The sequence below is a fragment of the Poromitra crassiceps genome (assembly GCF_964638095.1).
Source record: "Poromitra crassiceps genome assembly, chromosome: 3".
NCBI lineage: Eukaryota > Metazoa > Chordata > Actinopteri > Beryciformes > Melamphaidae > Poromitra > Poromitra crassiceps.
Window position 1 is genome coordinate 56,911,221 of NC_139625.1, and position 15,887 is coordinate 56,927,107.

A 15,887-nucleotide genomic window follows, 5' to 3' on the forward strand; every position below is an offset into this window, starting at 1 on the left:
CATGTTCTCAAATGAAATAAAATCTTAAATTTCCGTTTTGTATACATTTTTCATTTTTGAGTTTGTATCAAAAATAGCTGCAGTCGTAACATATGGGAAAGATGGAAGATACAAACTTCCTACTTGAAAATACCGTTTCTTACAAGTCCAGTGTACTGTAGGCTACTCAAGTGTAGAGAATTATAGCCTACCGGTATATTAATTTAATTTAAAATAAAGCAAACAAAATTAATGATTCCCATTATGTAAATCACAAGTCAGCTGTGTGGCCACAACTCTTAGGACACAACAACTTGCTAGATTTTTGGTTGCTGTTGAAAATGCAAGGGTTGGTATCATACTGTAGAACATGAGATCAAATGTATCACTTTCTGTGAAAAAGATTATTATGAGCAACCAAAGTCTACAGAAAACTCTTTAAAAAGTCTTAAAATAAGTTTGATCAACTTGTTAGTAAATGACTTGGGAGTTATTCCCATATGACCTTTACTGCAGCATTAATCCCATAAGCACTAGCAGGACCCCTCCAAAGGGAAGTGAATGTAGCACGACAGGTACGAAGTAATCCAGCAGGTGGGAAGAAGATAATCCCTCCTCTCCTCCTCCCTCCCACTTCAGTGCGCCCTGCAGTCACACCAGCCCCCCCCCCCCCCCCCCTCACATGCTTACCGCTCCTGCTGCTCCTCTCAAACTCCTCTCCCCTCCCGCAACCAATCACTGCTTTCCTTCTGCTTTCTTCTCCTGCGTGGCCAGCCGAGGTAAAAGGAGCGGGTGATATTAAATTAGTGGGAAAGAGAGAGAGGGGGGGAGGGAGAGAGACACTGAGAGAGTTGCAGAGTTACAGAAAGAGAGAGTAGGGGAAAAAAGTGAGGCAAGTCTAGTCTAAAAAAAAGGCGCGTGTGAAAACCTGTCCCACGAAGGCGAAGCACAGCGGCTGCGTCCCGCGTGGCCAAGGCCATCCGCCACTGTCACGCTGCGGTGTCCCGCGAGCATGGGGCGCACACAGGGGAGGGGAGGGGGGGCCTGGTGTGTGCGTGTGTGTCAGGGTGGAAGGGGGAGGGGGGGGGGGGATGGGGCCCTGCACGCGCTCAGCGGTGAGTCCCCACCATGTCATTGTCAAGCCAGTGACACTAATATAAAAGGGCATCCAATCAAAACTTGTACTTGAAACCAGAAGGGAGAATAGGATGTGTGTGTGTGTGTGTGTGTGTGTGTGTGTGTGTGTGTGTGTGTGTGTGTGTATATGTGTGTGTGTGTGTGTGTGTGTGTGTGTGTGTGTGTGTGTGTGTGTGTGTGTGTGTGTATATATATATATATATATACATATATATGTAAGGGATAATGGATAGTGAGCCGGTGATTACTGGCGAAATAATGACCGACAGGTGATATTGAGCCTGACGCGCAGCGGAGGGCTTAATCATTCACCTGAAGGTCATTATTTCCAGTAATCACCGGCTCACTATCCATTATCCCGCTTAGAACACGGCCTACAACTAAATCATTCAATAATCTGACAAAAATAATTATTCAAATAGATTTTTTAATAGCGTTTTCAACGACAAAGCGGTTTCATTCATAATTGGCACACAAGACACCACAGCTGCAACTGGTTGGCCTAATTAGTAGTGTCTTCCTGACAAAAGGCTCTTATCAACTGATTAATCCAGGTGTGGCAGAGCAGCGGTCGGTTGTCGAGAAATAATGACCGGTGAATCTTGTTGATTGACCAATCAGAATCGAGTATTCAAGAGAGCCGTGTTCTAAATATATATATACACACACACACACACACACACACACACAAACACAGTATGTTAAACTAGTTCTGACACCCATTGGAGCATATGCAATTACTGTGTGTGTGTGTGTGTGTGTGTGTGTGTGTGTGTGTGTGTGTGTGTGTGTGTGTGTGTGTGTGTGTGTGTGTGTGTGTGTGTGTGTGTGTGACCTGCTGGCTGCTGTGGGTAGTGCAATCACTAATTGGCTGTTTTGGGCCATTGGTCGATTAAATAATGTCCTAATAAAAGAAAACATGGCCCTGTCACCGTCTGCTTGGGACCTCTGCCGGTACTGTGCCAAATATGAATGCTGTCAAGCCGACGGTGTCCAAGGAAAATGAAACAAAGAAGATACATGATATATCCAGGTTATGTGTTAGATCAGACCTGGGCATTATACGGCCCGGGGGCCAGAACCGGCTCTCACAATGGTTCTGCCTGGCCTGGGCGGTCTAAGACAAACCACAGCATTTTACATATGAAGCTAGAAAAATCCAATGAGATGAACCGAAAACGTAACCTCCTTGGATTTCGTTCCACGGAAATGTAAAAACGTTTTCAAATTAACCGTAACTGTCCCCTTAAAAAAATGACAAAAAACGATACCCAGCGGTCGTGACAAAGCGTGGAATTTGAGGCCCTGGGATGAGAATGGGTTGCCAAAGTTGAAGTGACAACCCTCTGTTCGCAAGCCCTCTTACCTACAGTTACTCACCTGCACCACCAGATCTGAACATGTCAGCCTAAGATAGTTTCAGGCTAAACCATGATGTTCCCAGTTCCCAATACTCTCCAAAAGAAATAAGGCTGTGGCCAGCTGTGACAGGACCAGAGGTTTAAACTAAAACAATATTTTCCATGTATCAAGTTCAACTAACTTTTGATAAGCAAACAGTTTGTGTTGTACCTCTTTCTCTGCCTGCCTCATCTGATTCGGCTGGTTCTTGTCGTGGTGACGTGACGTCTTCACACACTTAGCCACCTTTCCAAAGCTACCCTCCCCAAGTAAGGCCTCCACCTGGAAGAATGAGGATGGCAGGCTACCTGGGACAATCTGGAAGTCTTTGTCTGAGAGGAGGATTGACCCTCCAGTCAGGGGAGAAGAGCCAGTCATATCGGAGAGGATGGACATGGACACACAACATCAAGTCACATCTTGTCCCAGGGAACATGACACAGTAGCCTATACATAGCAACACAGTGTCAGTTTTGATCAAACCCCACTGGACTCTACACCACTCACAGCATGACCTTGAGTGCGATATTGCTTTTATACACCAGCTGTAAATGCTATTCATCAGGTAATAATAGTAACAATTTTAAAGTAATTTGAGACAACAGATGATTTTTGTTTTGTTGTTATTTGTCAACAAAAACAGTTCCATCGGGATTGCATTAACCGTTAGTGCACTCAGTACACACTTTGTAAAATAGCGCACACTGAAATTAACAGCAACCAACATTTCGCCAGAGGAAATCTACTCTCCACTATAAAATATTTTTGGAAGGTGATTTGATTGATCATTTTCAGTAAAACAAACGGAACAACAAAGACCTACTCTCAAAAACAAATGGCAAAAGAAACAAGCAAAATTTGGCTAAACTGTCAAACTAATGGCACATTCCATTTGTATTGGGAACTAGGGACTTCCCCAGTTGAATGATGGGAAATTCAAGATTCAAGGACGTCTCCAGGAAAATGTTTGTTGTGCTTGTTGCTCTTTCTGAATACAAACGACAACACAGGACAAACATGAGGTCCAACTCAAAAACCCAACAGAAAAAGAACAAGAAGAAAAACAACAAGAAGGAAATATAGCTGCAAGCGCCAATGGCAGGGGTTCAAGCCTTGTGCAAATTGAACACCTAATAGTCCTTGAGGCAAATTTGTAGATCAATTTAATGATTAATATCTCTGAAACGAAAGAAGATTTTAAAAATCCAAAAATCACGATTGTAGAGCTTGCTCCACAGATGCTTCCTGGCGATTTTGGTGGAAAACGGTCTAGGAGGAGATGTCAAAAATGTGTTTTCCAAACTTTTCAAAATATTTCTAGACGGACCTTGAGGGTCCTTGAGGCAAGTTTGTAGAGCAGGTTCACCTGAACATGTCTGAGAAAAAGTTTGAAAGTCGGACAAACGGCGTGGAAGTTACGGCCTTTAACGTAAAACCTTTGATTATAGCGCCACCTTCAGGCCGATTCGAAAACTATTTCTTGAGCAGAAACTAGCACCTAATATCTGTCATTGGGCCAAATTTCAGGTCTCTACCATTTACCAACTCACGGGAATTTGCGTCGGGGCAGATGAACAACAACAACAACGACAAGCAGAATAATAAACCGGCACAAAAACAATAGGGTTTCAGCCCCTTCGGGGCTTGAACCCCTAATAAGGCGCAGATGGTAACATTTTGAGTTCCCAATACAAATGGAATGCGCCATAAGCTCTATCATATCAAATATTAATATGGAATGCAACAATTAACTGAACAACATGATGTTAATCTGAGCGAGCCATTCTGGTCTGAAAAGATGAGACTGTTCAAAGATGACATGCTTGCACTGACTCCATTTTTGGAAAATAATTTTTCCAGTTCAAAATATAAATGAAGAAAAGGAAAAGTCAGGGAAAGATCAGAGGGACTATTTTAGGAGGAACCCTAAAGCCCCAGTCTTATGACCATGAAAAATGTGGGCGTTTCCGCATTAATTAATGTTTCCATCATTGGCTTTCATTTATGTATAGCAGTAGTAGCTCAGGAGATATCCAATCCAGTCTTGCTCTGAGATTAAAATATTTAGGGGTTCAAGCCCTGAAGGGGCTGAAACCCTATTGTTTTTGTGCTGGTTTATTCTTCTTCTCGTTTTCCATCTGCCCCGACGCAAATTCCCGTGAGTTGGTAAATGGTAGAGACCTGAAATTTGGCCCAATGACAGATATTAGATGCTAGTTTCTGCTCAAAAAATAGTTTTCAAATCGGCCTGAAGGTGGCGCTATAATCAAAGGTTTTACCTTAAAGGCCATAACTTCCACGCCGTGTGTCCGATTTTCAAACTTTTTTTTCTCCAGATGTTCAGGCGAACCTGCTCTACAAATTTGCCTCAAGGACCCTCAAGGTCCGCCTGGAAAATTTTTGAGATATTTTGAAAAGTTTGGAAAACACATTTTCGACATCTTCTCCTAGACCGTTTGACCAATTTCCACCAAAATCGCCAGGAAGCATCTATGGACCAAGCTCTACAATCGTGATTTGATTGGATTTTTGAAATCTACTTTAGCTTCAGAGATATTAATCGTTAAAGTTGTGAGAGGGCCTGGCCTCTCAGCTAAATTGTCATAACTTCATGACCGATTAACGAATCTTCACGAATCTTGCTGGAGATGTTCGGGGCCCATCAGACTATGTGTGTCAAATTTTGTGCAATTCGACCAAATGGGGGCACCATAAACGCCAGAAATGGGCGTGGCCTAACACAAAAAAGGCCGTAACTTGTTTGTCCAATGATCGCGAAACTTGACAGATATATCAGGGAGGATGTCCTAGTCAAGATCAGAAGTTTTGTCATCATTGGTGAAATTGGGCGGGGTCTATGGTGTAAGCATGTAATAGCTGTAAATCAAGTCCATTCGCAGCATAATCGGTTGCAAACTTCTCAGCCTCATCTGGAATGGCATTTCTGACATGCTATTTCGCAATTTGATCAAAAGGGGGCGCCGCAGATGTAAAAAGTGGGCGTGGCCTAACACAAAATATGCTGTAACTTCACACCCGTTTGTAACTCCCAGGCTGTTTCTCCAATTTTCAAGCAACTTTTTTCCACATGTTCACCTGAACATGCTCTACAAATTTGCCTCAAGGACTATTAGGTGTTAAATTTGCTAGGTAAATAGGTGTATATTTATACTTATTGTTACTTATTCTTATACCTTAAGACCACCAACCCCAACATCAAACTCAGCCTAGAATACAGTAACACAGAGATACATTTCTTGGATTTAAAAATCTCAGTTGACCAACATGGCTGTCTGCACACATCATAGAAAAAGTAGTGACAGAAATACCATTCTGATGGCGGACAGTTTCCACCCAAAAAGCCTAATTTCAAACATCCCATATGGCCAGTTCCAGAGACTCTGAAAGTGATTTTGAACACCAAGCCAGAGATATGCATTGCAGATTTACACAGAGGGGTTACAACAAAAATACCCTCTCTGCAACTCTTACTAGAGCTCAGTCTCTGGACAGGAATTAACTTCTGAACAAGAGACCACGAGAACAACAGCTACCTAGAATATATTTCACTACTACACAGTACAGCAACATGGCCTATGACATCAGACACATCATCACAAAAAACTGGGACATTCTATTTAGACTTGAATGTGAGTGCGGGACCTTCTACATCGGCCGTACCAAGCGCAAGCTGAGGGAGAGACTGGCGTAACACAAGTACGCAATTCGGACCAACAACCCCCTCTACCCTATGGCTCAACACTACAAAACTGCAGGCCACACCAGCCCTGACACTCTGAAGGTCATGGTCCTAGAGGTCATCCCCAGAAACGTGAGAGGAGGTGACAGACTGAAACACTTGCTCAAACGTGAGACGTTTTGGATAAATACCCTCAGAGCCACCACCTTCCCTGGCCTGAATGAGGACAATGATTTCTCACCGTTTCTCTAAAATAATAATTTTTTCCAACTCTTTCTGCTTTAACTGTGTTGTGCCTTTAAACTATGATGCCTTAACTGTGCTGTTGTTTTTAAACCATGACGCCTTAACTGTGCTGTGCTTTAAACTATGATGCCTTAACTGTGCTGTGCCTTAAACAGATGCCTTAACTTTACTGTGATTTAAACTATGTTGTGCCCTCTTTATGTGATTGATAGAATCATGCATTCATGACTCAGATCACTGTGTTGTGTCATTGATCCATGCATCTTTTTGTGACTCAATGCCATTGTTTTTAATATGAAAAGTGTGACCTTGTTAAGTGACCTCTTCCTGTTAAATTAGGAAAGACACTTTTTCCATGTTTGCTGTATTTTCTTGTCTCCCATTTTGACTCTATATGTACAATCATATCCTCTGGTGTCTCCTTTCACCTCTTCTAAAGCCACCTATTTCTGAAGAAAATGGTGAAAACGACATACCCAAACTAAAATGCTTACTGTGGCTGAACCACTAGGGTTACAGACAACTGCCTGACCTTTTCTGAAAGGTAGGACTTTGAAGTTTCTGTTCCAAGTGTCAGAATGACTCTATGTGTTACTGACCCTGAGTAACACCAGCTCAAACACAGTGGTTGATTCTCGCCTAGAATAAAAAACACTTTTAGAGTGTAAACAGTTACCTGTGGTTGTTGTATTTATGGCTAGAAACCCAATGGAGACATAGCCACAGGCCTTACCACATCCCAACTCAAAGAAGATGAAAAAATACCAAAACATGAGTATTTGGCAGTGGTTTTTGTAGGGAGATACCTAGGCGGATTTCCAAAAAGCCATTATAAAAAGCCATTTGAAAAAGCCAAATAATCTGAAATGTTGTCTTTGTCTTTGTACAAAGACAGCTATAACTTCTGCTGTGTTGATCTGATCTGAAAAAGGAAGACATGGTTCGATGCGCAAGATTCAGCCGGTTAATTTGGTATGTAGCATGAACAGTATTGTTCAGAATTAACTACCTAATTAATCACATAAATGACAGATGAACAGCAAAAAATCAGAAACGTAATGCCGGGGTTACGGTGCCATGCAAGAGGTTTAAAGGGGTTGTTACATCACTCCCATGTGACTCCACCACATGACCCCTCAGTGGGCTTTTAATGCAGCACCTGTATGTGATTGCTTTCATTACCCTGATGAAGACTTTGGGCCCTATTCTCCCACAAGCCTTCGGCGCTAAAACGGGCCTTAAACGCAAAAAAACGTGCCTTGCGCCTGTTTTGGGACGATATCAATATGGCTTTACGCTGCCAAATGCGCTTTAGGCCGAATGGGCGTGGCGCAGTCCCAGAATGGGCCAGAGTGGGCGTGTCGGCGCTAAATACCGGCGTACTGCTATCTTCCGACCTGGCGTACATTTAGCGCTTTGCGCTTTTGAAAACCAGGCCTATTCAGAGTGCGCCAGTTGCGCGGAGTGCTCCCCTCTGGCTCTCTCCCTCCCCTCTGGCTCTCTCCTCTGTCACCCTTCTCTATGTCACTCTCTCCCTCTCTCCTCAGTCTGCCAGGCACAATACCGACTGTCTCTGACTCCCTCGCTCAGAGTCCCATAGAAAAAATAAGCTGTAAGTTCACTACTACTAAATAGCAACCAAATGAGCCGAAAACCTATATTAAGGGAGGATCTAAATAATGTGTAATGGTAAGACAACCTCCAATTGTAGAACATTTCAATATTGGACCAAATAAAACATCGAAATGAAAACACCACCCTATGTGAAACATATATGTCCTACTGGGGCTATAAATATCCCTTGTCGATTTAACGTGATTTAGATAAGTGACAGCGGAACGCGATTCGGAAGCTTCTACTGTCATCTGCTATACTGTGATGTCCGCTCCAATAACTTGGCCCTACTCCACATTTAGTTTTACAATAAAAACACATTTATGCAATGACTTTACATAATGTAGGCTATATTTATGTGCATCATCCTTCCTGCAGCAGGCGAGAGAAAATGATATCTTTCTGGACAAACTTTCACCAATCTAATAGGCTATATTTTTCTAGCTGATGCATTTAGAACATTATTTTCACTTTGATCTTGCTATAGTGTAGCGTATTTACATGCTTGCAGTATTTAAACTGCAGTTAGATTGGTTTGAGAAGCATAATAATATGGAATAATAGCCTATAATGGAGACAGACAAGACTGGATGAAGGGAGGGGGGGGGGGCAGAGCGCTTGGCTTTCATCTGGTTTTGCGGGACCAGTGGAATTGGAGCTAAAAAGGCAAGCGTGCGATTCGTTTATTGCAGTTATCCAATGAGCATGACGGTGCATAATTTTACGCTTAAAAGGCGTGGTTGTAATGCTTTAGGCTGCGTGTAGCGCCAGCACGACGATATCAAGTGCGCTGGTCCACGCCCACTGATTTGCGCTGCGCCAGGCGCTCGGCCTAGAAACAGCGCCGATGCAACGATAGGGGGCTTTGAGTCGAAACGCATTGGTATCCCTGTAGAATAAAGGATTTTTAATATAACTCAGAGTGCCTCGGATGTCTTCCCTTTTTCCTTCAACACCCGAGGAACTCCCTGCAACCATATTGGACAGCTACCTCTCTTTTTTATCTTGTATCTATATATGCCCCATCCTGGAAGAGCACCTGATTTTTACTCTGCTAACTTACGTATATTGATGTCTTGACCCAATGCAGCACTGCCATCTTTATCTCTATTTATACTTATTTCCTACAATTACAAATTGCACTTCTGTACCGACTCAAGGCAGTAAGTGAAACATTTACAATTTAAAAGGATTATTAGTTGAAATAATACCCAGTTGCTTTCACTTGATGTTTTAATACATACAATAACCCAACAATCAAAAACAACAGTCGTCAATCCAAACAATCGCCGCAAACAGCCCTTAGCCGGCTACTTTTCCAATCTGGCTGCCTACTCAAAAAGTTGGGGAACCCCCCGCATAAACAAAAACAAAAAAGCAAACCTCACTGGTCCTTAAAAGAAGGCTTTGCCTATTTTCAACCCACTTTGTATTATTATAATCTCGGTAATATAAGCAGATGGACAGTGCTTACCTTCCCTATATGTTTTCCACACGGAGAAATATCCATTTGCCTGCCTGCAGAAACTCCGCCCACGCCAGCTGGTATGAGTCGTTAAAGGCTCTCGATGCGATTCTCCTTGGATGTGCAGAAAAACTAAAACTAAAAGCCACCTTCGAGCAACATCTATCTGTTCACTTCCATGTCCAGAATGTCCAGAATGACGGGTAACGCGTCATCCTGCATGTAGTAGGAAGAGGCGATGGAGAGTATGGTGCCATCATGAAGGCCAGCGATGTGATACTGGTCGGGTAGCCACGCAACTGACACAGGGGCTTCTTGTTGAACAGGTCCCAGATGCTCGCGTAACACGTCATTCTGATACAGAAGTGCCTGGAATAAACTGCAGAGCTCTCAGCGCAGGAAAACATGAAGACAAGGTCAAGGCTGCCCATCTGCATATATTACTGACATTGTAATGATACAAAGTGGGTTGAAAATCGGCAAAGCTTTCCTTTAATGCATAAAAACGACCTATATCTGTATAGAATCAAATGAATCATCGGTGAACAAGAAGAACAACACTAAACCTAAAAAAAAAATCATAAGGCTCTCGAGGTTAAACTATGCTTTATATTTACCACAAGAGCATAGATATAAAACTGAACAAACAGAGATATAGATCAACATATGCCACAGCTGTGTGTGTTCCTTATAAATGCCGCAGGCAGCAAACCGCCGTGCTAAAGAGCTCGGGGAAGGGCAGGGTAGAGGAGGACTCACTTGGGCTTGGTCTGGGCATCTGTAACTTGGCGGATGAAGATGGCGTCCTCCGGGTGGCTAACTTCTCCCTGCTCGTGCATGTAGGAAGAGGCGATGGCAAGTATGGTGCCATCGTTGCTGAAGGCCAGCGAGGCGATGCTGGTCGGGTAGGCGCAGAAGCGACACAGGCGCTTCTTGTTGAACAGGTCCCAGATGTTCACGGAGCCATCTGAGCCACCTGGGAGAAGGAGAGGCTCACGGTCAACCTCAAAAGATTTAGGCAGTGTTATTACTGAGATTAGGATCTATATACAGTAATAACTGTGTTCCTCGTGCACCGTCAGGGCTGTATTTTAACTTTATTTGCACATAGCACTGGTGCTACAGAGGTTGATCGTTTTGTAGCACAGGCCATAAAATTGTAGCATGCGTATAAAATGTATGTTACCAACTCTAAAAACAAGCACAAGTAGTGACGCTCATCACTTAAACAGGTCTGTGACTGGCAAATGACATTCATGTCGCATACAGGGCACACAAAATGCAAACCTTAACAACAAAATGTGTTTCAAAACAGTACAGCACGTGTGCTACTGTTCATTCATTCATAGCACAGGCAGCAGATGTTTTCGTAGCCCTGCACCTCTTGGCAGATCTAATCCTATAGGTCACAAGGCTATGAACCATAAATATGGTCATAGCTTGAATAATGAGGGAGAAAGGCAGTGGACTTTATGGGAAACATGTTAACCAATAACTGAAACACAGAAAAAGAAATAAGAAGAAATAAATTGATTTCCAGATACTTAAATTGAAAAAAGCATTTACCAGTCGATATGAATCCTATACCTGTAGCAAAGGTGTTATGAACACTGTGAAATGAGATGGCATTGACAGGGTAAACGCAATCAATTCCATTCTTCTTCAGCCTGTGGCACTTGAAGGCATACTTCTTCAGCTGAAACTCCTCCCTGGGGTCCAGGTACTCCACCGCCACACGGCCCTCGATTGAACTCAACACATAGCCCTGGAGCAAAGACACAGAATATGATGTTACCGTTCTTCACATTAACAGAGGAATTTTATGTTGATAGCATGATACTCTCAGGGGTTTCCCTGCAATTATAATACGTGGGCGCAATATATACGAGTTTTTGCACATTTTTGTGGGACATTTATTACACGAACCAATCATATTAAGGGAACCAATCATAAAATAATCCACGTCAGTCATTGTCCAGCGAAAAAGAAACAGCAAAACCTCTCTGCACCGAAGTCAACGGGGAGAGGCTTGTGTTTTCCCCCTAAAAGGGGGCGGGAACATGGGCCGCCTACAAAATTACATATTGCCGATCTCATGTATTGCAACCTGTTGCAAGTCATCTTGTTGTGAAACAGTAGGGGTTAACTGCCATTTTGTTTGTAGCTTTGTTTTGTCCTGTTTCTTTGATTAGGGAGTTAGGGAATTAGGAAATGTATGTTGGTTTATTTCTTTTCTTGTAGGCCTTAGTTAGTGGGTTAAGTAATTAGTTGTTTGTTTCCTTTGTTTATTTCGCTTTTGGTGTTAGTTAGCCCTGAAGTCAACGCTTCTTTAATATTTATACCTTGGTTAGACTCCAGTTTTCACTGTAATCTGTAAAATAAATGGCACATGTTTGCCTCTTAAAACCTTGCTCTTGTTTGTGTGTGTGTGTGTGTGTGTGTGTGTGTGTGTGTGTGTGTGTGTGTGTGTGTGTGTGTGTGTGTGTGTGTGTGTGTGTGTGTGTGTGTGTGTGTGTGTGTGTGTGTGTGTGTGTGAAGGAAGGAAGGATAATCAAGGATTTGGCTTGATGCATCAATGTTTAGGGGTTCCCAACCTTTTTTGGCTCGTGACCCTATTTTGACATGTCAAAAATCTAGGGACCCGCGACATTCAAATTCCGGTACACCATCGATAATGTCATCAGTGACATCGTCAGTGATGTCATATAGTATGCTTCTTTTTCCCCGCAGAATTCTTGGATTGGATGTCACCTGCAATTACCACTCATAGAGAACAAAGCTGAAATCGTATTATCAATTTAAACTCGGAACTAACAAATAAGTAAACATTTTTTTTAAATGGCCAGTGACCCTAATTGTCTTCTGTAGTATTAAATTGGGTCTGGTGTTTTCTTTTGTTCCCCCCCTTCCCAGGCGACCCTATTTAAAGTCCAGGCGACCCCACTTAGTTTAGATGTTGTCATGAAGGTGCATTAATAAAGACAACTCTGATTCAAAGTGTACCTGTTTGTTGGGGAAGGCTCTGATGCAGCGAGTCTGACTTTTGAGGCTGGAGTCTCGTTTCTGCTGTGCAGTGCGCATGTTCCTCAGATCCCATACCAGTACTTTCCCTCCAGCTGTACCGACGATGAGCCGATCCCCAGCCACAGAGAGGGTGTACACCTTTCACAGAGAGTACAAGACAAGCATGAGACACAGACCATGCTAAAGCTTTACTTGATACCTCCACAGACTCATAATGGCTGAATTTAATGCTATTTAATGCCTTGTGCAAACATTTACTGTGAATTTGGGAAACCCTGTAAGTTGTCAGTATGTTTATAATTTGTAATAATGAATGTTTCACCAATATCATATCAACATGATAACATCCTGCACATATACTGTAGGCTACTTGGTGATTAATGCAATTATAACTGGATGAATTTCACATTTCTTTCATCAAAAAGGTCACCGGCATCAACAACTGAAGTACTTGTAGCTGATGAGCAATAACAGAATTTATGCATATCTATGAAGATTGACTCCACCCTTTCAGGCTGAGTAAAGATGCCAGCGGTGCAGGGTGTCCTCGGGTCCCACAGCCGAACCGACTTGTCCCAGCTACCAGTTACCATGACGTTGACGTCTGGGCAGGATTCCACGCAACGAATGGGCGCGTCATGTGTTCCAACTATGGTGTCTGTTTAGAGAGAATATAAAACAACCACAGGCAGTGGTACAACCCCGCAGGTTTGGGAACTTGACAGACATACCCCTTGTCACAATATATTGTTCTGGCAAACTTACCTTGGTCCGTGTTCAAATCATGAGTTTTTAACTGCTGATCTAAACCTCCACTCCAAGAATGTGCTGGATCCTAAAATGTAAATGGTTATATTATCAATGTGTAGCAGGCTAATGAGTGAGCTATGCCTAAACAATAATAGACATTGTTTGCGGCATACATAAAAAGCACAGTCAAGAACTGGAGCTGAGTGCTGGTATTTCATTCTCATGGAGTTAGCTCCAACGTCATAGAGGCGGACGGTGCAATCCCAGGAGGAAACCAGCAGGAGGTGGTGTGCTGTGCTGGGGCTGAACTTCACAGCAGAGATGCCATCCTTTGGGCCCTGGGTCAGCTTGTACTCATTTGCATTCATCATCTGAAGAAAAGCAAAACATAGAGTACGTATCTGCAGAGAGGCCAGGATGTAGGAACAGAGATGGAATGAGGTGACTGGGCTCCGTTCCATCATGCAATCTGAAATGCTTGTTTGCTCTGGAGGCCGGATTGCACAACATCAATTAGTTATCTGACAATATAAAAAGTCATGATTGACAGCTGTGACAGCCACTGTCAAACCTCCGTCAGACGGTGCCATGGCTGAGGGGGCTCAGCCCGACTCCAGTTGCAAATGCAAATGATGTCGCACAAGCAAAAATGCCAACTTGTGGAAACAAGATCTTTTGGCTTGACTTTTGCATAGCAGTAGGGAGAGGGGACGTGTCGTCCATATGATATACAGTCAATGGTTTCACCTCAAGTAACCAAATCTGCACTAACCCATCATACCCCCCCCCCCCAAAGAAAGAAAATGACTCACTGGATCTTTGGATTTGATCTCAAAATAGTGAATTTCTCCAAAATAGTGAGTTCCTCTAGAACACAGCAGGCCCCCAAACCAAACTTTAAAAACCCATCATCACAGGATAAACTCTAGGACAAAAAACACATGAATCAGAGGGCATGAAATCATTTTCATTGAGCTGTAACGGCCGGGACACACATCTTGCGTGTACCTACCTAGTGCGTGTGCGTGGCGTGATGGCTGCGGCTGGCACGCCCGCGGCATCCACACAGGCAGCGTGGCTTCTGCGTTGCAGCTGCTGTGCTGCTGTCTGTCTGCCAACTCTCTTCCTATAGAGTTTACCTTTTATTAAATTTGCTATAAACAATACAATGATGATTTTAACTGAAGATCGCTTGGGCTCACTTCAGAATCGAGGCAGTAGCCTATGATTTGTGTGTGTGTGTGTGTGTGTGTGTGTGTGTGTGTGTGTGTGTGTGTCTGTGTGTGTGTGATGGGGAGGGGAGGAACGAAGCCACGTTGTAGCCTATGTGGTTTTCAGAGGGCAGGAGAACTGCAGCTGTGAGCTCAGCTCATCCTCCTCCTTGATTAGCTGTGGCTGCCCCTGTAAAATATAATTTTAATGTATTTTGTGTCTATTTGTGTAGAGACACGCTAGAGACATGCGCGCGGTAAAAGGAAAAAATAGGCGTCGCTTCTATTCTCTAGATGACGCGCGTCTCACGCCTCGCAAGACACGCACCTGAGACGCGCGTCTGATGCCGGTGGTGTGGCTGCTGTAACCTGTTAACATGGGCGCCGAAATGAAAATCAACAGGTAACGCCACGCAGATGCAACGCAGACGCACAGCAGACGCGAGATGTGTGTCCAGGCCGTAACATGACTTTCACATCAGCTCATTGAAAATGATGTGTGTATATGCCATAGTGTTGGGAAAGTTGCTCAGGAAAAGTATTAAGTTACTGATTACGTATTAATCCTGTAAAAAGTAATACAATTACTTTACTGATTACTTGGTTTCAAAAGTAAATAGTTACATTACTATATTAATTTCGCTATCCCCCTTTCCATAAAAGTGACGCACAACCGGTTTAGCTAGCTCCTTTAGAACTGAATCCACTTTATTGGAACAATAATTAAACTTACAGGAGGAGTCCATCAATCAGCCAAACTGCATGCATAGGCTACTTTTTATTTATTTGTAATCCCTTACATTACTAGTTACTGTGGAAAGTAATACAATTACAGTAACATGTTACTTTACTGCCCAACACTGGCCATATGGCAGCGCTTCTGCTCTGAAATGATTAACTGTCCCACAGTATAAATCATCAATTCAAAATGACTTGAAGTTCAATTCAGGATAGGTTTCAGTTCAACTTAAATGTTGCTAACCTAACCAAATTGCTCTCTTTCATGAGTTTCCAATATGACGGTCGGACCTTCCGGTCTTTCGATAGATCACATGCCAGTCGCAATTATTTACACATTATATGACAGTCTATACATTTTCTATAGGAGGGATCAGCCGAGCAGCATTTTGGTAAACAAACCGCGTTTCCGGGTGGAAACTGCAATGGGACCCTATGGAGCTAGCTTTGAGTGCTCACTCTAGCCCCAGCTGTGCAGTGTACATTTAAAAAAACTACGACAGTTCACACAACTTTAACACGACATGCATAATATACATCAAACTGTTGGGCTACTGCTGTCACTCAGAATGTCAAAATATAAGCGATGTCATGTATAGTTTTTGAGATATTAACGTTTGTT

At 43.0% G+C, this 15,887-nt stretch overlaps 1 protein-coding gene across 1 annotated transcript; it reads right to left on the reverse strand.

Moving 5' to 3' along the window:
- Positions 1-10,297: 10,297 nt before the first annotated feature.
- On the reverse strand, positions 10,298-13,687 carry LOC310772673 (mitotic checkpoint protein BUB3-like; the record flags this gene model as incomplete). The annotated part of the gene is made up of 6 exons (XM_083632535.1): positions 10,298-10,518; positions 11,130-11,307; positions 12,546-12,704; positions 13,073-13,224; positions 13,332-13,401; positions 13,490-13,687. 6 exons carry the CDS (start codon positions 13,685-13,687, stop codon positions 10,298-10,300), a joined length of 978 nt encoding a protein of 325 aa, XP_083488661.1.
- Positions 13,688-15,887: the final 2,200 nt, after the last annotated feature.